General features: G+C 40.1%; 1 protein-coding gene across 1 annotated transcript in view; it reads left to right on the forward strand.

The window, feature by feature from the left end:
* Window positions 1–5000, forward strand: part of LOC122246821 (calcium-activated chloride channel regulator 1) — a 21344-nt gene that overhangs the window by 13822 nt on the left and 2522 nt on the right. Inside the window, exons 11-15 of the mRNA XM_086551092.1 lie at window positions 127–345; window positions 1226–1342; window positions 1833–1930; window positions 2303–2456; window positions 2876–2963. Of these exons, the coding sequence (XP_086407218.1) occupies window positions 127–345; window positions 1226–1342; window positions 1833–1930; window positions 2303–2456; window positions 2876–2963 (676 nt within the window). The remainder of the gene's footprint in view (window positions 1–126; window positions 346–1225; window positions 1343–1832; window positions 1931–2302; window positions 2457–2875; window positions 2964–5000) is intronic.

Here is a 5000-nt window from a genome sequence, read left to right on the forward strand (position 1 = left end):
TAACATCATTATCATAATTATCATTATCATAATTAACCTCATCATCACCAAAATCATTACATCATCATCATCATCATAATTACCAAGTTAATTACCTATCCACCCACTTCTTTTCCCTCTAACCAGATCTACGAGTACGAATACCAAGGCAAACTGACGCTACTCAACGAGACCTTTTCCGTCGACTCCTCCGTCGGGCGCGACCTGGAGTTCCGGCTTGACACCAACGACGCGAATTACGTCGCGTCCCCGCCCGTGCTCGTGCGGCCCAACGGCACTGTGATCTCGTCGAGTCAGTTCGATAGCGGGATCAACATGTGGACTATTGACGTGCCGCTGGCGGAGGTGGGATTTGGGGATTTGGGGATTTTTGTTTTTTGTGTGAATGTGTGTGTTTGTGTATGTGTATGTGTATGTGTATGTGTATGTGTATGTGTATGTGTATGTGTATATGTATATGTATATATATATATATATATATGTAATTATATAATAATATATATATCATTATATATATATGTATGTATATATTATATATATATATATATAATATATATATGTATATATCTCTATATATATATCTATATATATATATATATATATATATATATATATATATACACACACACATCAACACACACACACACACACATACCAACACACACACACATATATATATATATATATATATATATATATATATATATATATATATATATATATTATATATATATATATATATATATATATATATATAATATATAATATCTATATATATATATATATATATATATATATATATATATATATAAAAACATATATATGCGCGTGTGTATGTGTGTGACGGTTTAAGAAAATTTAAGATTTGGGAGCATATTCACATATTCATTTTTATTTCTACTATTTTCAAGTGCGTTCCGTGGAGTGTGAAAATAGCAATGCCTATGAGCATGTCTTCAAGGAGTCGCGAAAATCAGAGAAATATCTTATTTCTATTTTGTATTCTGAAGATGAGTTTTGAAGCACATTCATTCACTGAAACTATTAGTACTCTATAATGATAATAATGACAATAATAATAAAAAAGTATCTAGTTTACCATAATACAAAAAAAAAAACACATAAAAGAACTCGCTTCGAAAAAAATAAAAAATAAAAAAGACTCATTCATCTCACACAAAATACACTAAACCTCAAGATTTGTCTCCATTATCCGTACGTCCAGGAAGGACAGTGGGCGTGGACCGTAAGCCTAACCGGCAGCAGCGACAAGTACATCCGTGTGGGTATCACAGCCAAAGCAAGGGACCCAGAAACCATGCCCATCTATACTCGAGCCTGGGTGAGTCAGACTAGATGATAATCATACTTGTTATATCATATTGTATTTATTATCTTTATTACGAAATTCGTCCATGGGTTCCTTATACGTATCTACTGATACACACAAAGTATGTGTATATGTATATATATATATATATATATATATATATATATATATATATATATATATATATATATATATATATATATATATATATATATATATGTATATGTATATATATGTATATATATATATATATACATATATATACACATATATATGTATATATATATATATATATATATATATATATATATATATATATACATATAACATATTATATATATATATATTATATGTATATATATATATGTATATATATATATATATATATATATATATATATATATATATATATGTATGTATGTACTGTATGTATGTATGCGTATGTATGCATGTTCCTTTTATCCTCATGGAACACGAGGCTAAAGAAAGCTTTTGTTACCAGCTGAGTGCCACGGAAGACGTGAATACCGCAACTAACCCCATCATTGTTTACGCCGAAGTGAAGCAAGGAAACAACCCCGTGGTTGGTGCTCACGTGAGGTATGTGGAAAACAGATAATAAGGAAAGAATTTTGAGGAATTTGATACATACACACAGACAATAATAACATAAACATCACAACAGATAACATGAGATTATATTGCGTCAGTTGGGTCTCATTCATATGGTTATGTAATGCAAATAAACATTCATATCTCCAAGCCATATTCACACACTCACACATGACGATGTGATACCCCTGCAACATATGAAATGGACAAGTCCCAGTGTTCAACATTCCCCAGAATGACATGACACAGAAACACGCCCTTCCCACACCCTCAGCCAACGATTTTCCCTCATCCCTTCTCTACATCCTTCCTTCACCATCAGTCCTACAAGTGATCCTAACCTTCCCTCTACCGTCCCAGGGCGTCCGTGACACAGCCCGACACGACCGCACAAGCTGTCGAGTTGGACCTCCTGGACAATGGTCAAGGAGCAGATACCCAGGCAGGTGATGGTGTCTACTCACGCTACCTCACTGTCTACTCGACGACTGGGAGGTATGCTGTTAAAGCGCAGGTATGTTGGCTTGAGTGTCTTGGTGTGCATCATAGGATCTTATGTTTATTAATGAGGATGAATGACGATGAATGAGGATAATGATGATAGTAATAATTGTATAATGATAATGATAATTATATAATGATAATAGCAATGATCGTGAGGTAACACAAATGAGAGCAAGAATGTTAATGATCCTTGAAAATAATGATGATAATGATAATCACGACTGGAAATAGTGATGATGATAATGACATTCATAATTGACAATAATGATGGTGATGGAAATAATAATCATCACTGAAAACAATAACAACATCATCCATAACGATAACAACAATAACAATAACAACAATCATAAGAGCAGCAGAAGTAATCATAAATAACCCTCTCCTATTTCCCTATTTGTGTCACGGGTCCTATTCCTTCCTATTCAGGTATGGGACGACGGCAGCGCCTTCGTCAACAACGGCTTCACCACATCTCGCCGGCGCCACCCACGATCTATCCCTGCATTCCCCCTGGGTCAGTGTTTACTCTCCCTTGCTCTTGGGTCGGTGTTTACTCTCCCTTCCTCTTGGGTCGGTGTTTACTCTCCCTTGCTCTTGGGTCGGTGTTTACTCTCCCTTTCTCTTGGGTCAGTGTTTACTCTCCCTTCCTCTTGGGTCGGTGTTTACTCTCCCTTGCTCTTGGGTCGGTGTTTACTCTCCCTTGCTCTTGGGTCAGTGTTTACTCTCCCTTGCTCTTGGGTCAGTGTTTACTCTCCCTTGCTCTTGGGTCAGTGTTTACTCTCCCTTGCTCTTGGGTCAGTGTTTACTCTCCCTTGCTCTTGGGTCAGTGTTTACTCTCCCTTGCTCTTGGGTCAGTGTTTACTCTCCCTTACTCTTGGGTTAGTGTTTACTCTCCCTTACTCTTGGGTCGGTGTTTACTCTCCCTTACTCTTGGGTCGGTGTTTACTCTCCCTTCCTCTTGGGTCGGTGTTTACTCTCCCTTCCTCTTGGGTCAGTGTTTACTCTCCCTTGCTCTTGGGTCAGTGTTTACTCTCCCTTGCTCTTGGGTCAGTGTTTACTCTCCCTTGCTCTTGGGTCGGTGTTTACTCTCCCTTGCTCTTGGGTCAGTGTTTACTCTCCCTTGCTCTTGGGTCAGTGTTTACTCTCCCTTGCTCTTGGGTCAGTGTTTACTCTCCCTTTCTCTTGGGTCAGTGTTTACTCTCCCTTCCTCTTGGGTCGGTGTTTACTCTCCCTTGCTCTTGGGTCGGTGTTTACTCTCCCTTCCTCTTGGGTCGGTGTTTACTCTCCCTTCCTCTTGGGTCGGTGTTTACTCTCCCTTACTCTTGGGTCGGTGTTTACTCTCCCTTACTCTTGGGTCGGTGTTTACTCTCCCTTCCTCTTGGGTCGGTGTTTACTCTCCCTTCCTCTTGGGTCGGTGTTTACTCTCCCTTCCTCTTGGGTCGGTGTTTACTCTCCCTTACTCTTGGGTCGGTGTTTACTCTCCCTTGCTCTTGGGTCAGTGTTTACTCTCCCTTGCTCTTGGGTCGGTGTTTACTCTCCCTTGCTCTTGGGTCAGTGTTTACTCTCCCTTGCTCTTGGGTCAGTGTTTACTCTCCCTTACTCTTGGGTTAGTGTTTACTCTCCCTTGCTCTTGGGTCAGTGTTTACTCTCCCTTGCTCTTGGGTCAGTGTTTACTCTCCCTTACTCTTGGGTCGGTGTTTACTCTCCCTTGCTCTTGGGTCAGTGTTTACTCTCTCTTGCTCTTGGGTCAGTGTTTACTCTCCCTTACTCTTGGGTTAGTGTTTACTCTCCCTTACTCTTGGGTCGGTGTTTATTCTCCCTTACTCTTGGGTCAGTGTTTACTCTCCCTTGCTCTTGGGTCAGTGTTTACTCTCCCTTGCTCTTGGGTCAGTGTTTACTCTCCCTTGCTCTTGGGTCAGTGTTTACTCTCCCTTGCTCTTGGGTCAGTGTTTACTCTCCCTTGCTCTTGGGTCAGTGTTTACTCTCCCTTGCTCTTGGGTCAGTGTTTACTCTCCCTTACTCTTGGGTTAGTGTTTACTCTCCCTTACTCTTGGGTCGGTGTTTACTCTCCCTTACTCTTGGGTCGGTGTTTACTCTCCCTTCCTCTTGGGTCGGTGTTTATTCTCCCTTACTCTTGGGTCAGTGTTTACTCTCCCTTGCTCTTGGGTCGGTGTTTACTCTCCCTTGCTCTTGGGTCAGTGTTTACTCTCCCTTTCTCTTGGGTCAGTGTTTACTCTCCCTTGCTCTTGGGTCAGTGTTTACTCTCCCTTGCTCTTGGGTCAGTGTTTACTCTCCCTTGCTCTTGGGTCAGTGTTTACTCTCCCTTGCTCTTGGGTCGGTGTTTACTCTCCCTTGCTCTTGGGTCGGTGTTTACTCTCCCTTTCTCTTGGGTCAGTGTTTACTCTCCCTTACTCTTGGGTCAGTGTTTACTCTCCCTTCCTCTTGGGTCAGTGTTTACTCTGCCTTGCTCTTGTGTTATTGTAGACATGGAGTAGGGTTTCCATGAATGAATTCGTGTTTGTGAATGGAAGGGTTGGGTGATAGGATAGGT

The sequence above is a fragment of the Penaeus japonicus genome, unplaced genomic scaffold, assembly GCF_977035675.1.
Source record: "Penaeus japonicus unplaced genomic scaffold, GWHDUDI00000001_assembly GWHDUDI00000024, whole genome shotgun sequence".
Classification (NCBI taxonomy): domain Eukaryota; kingdom Metazoa; phylum Arthropoda; class Malacostraca; order Decapoda; family Penaeidae; genus Penaeus; species Penaeus japonicus.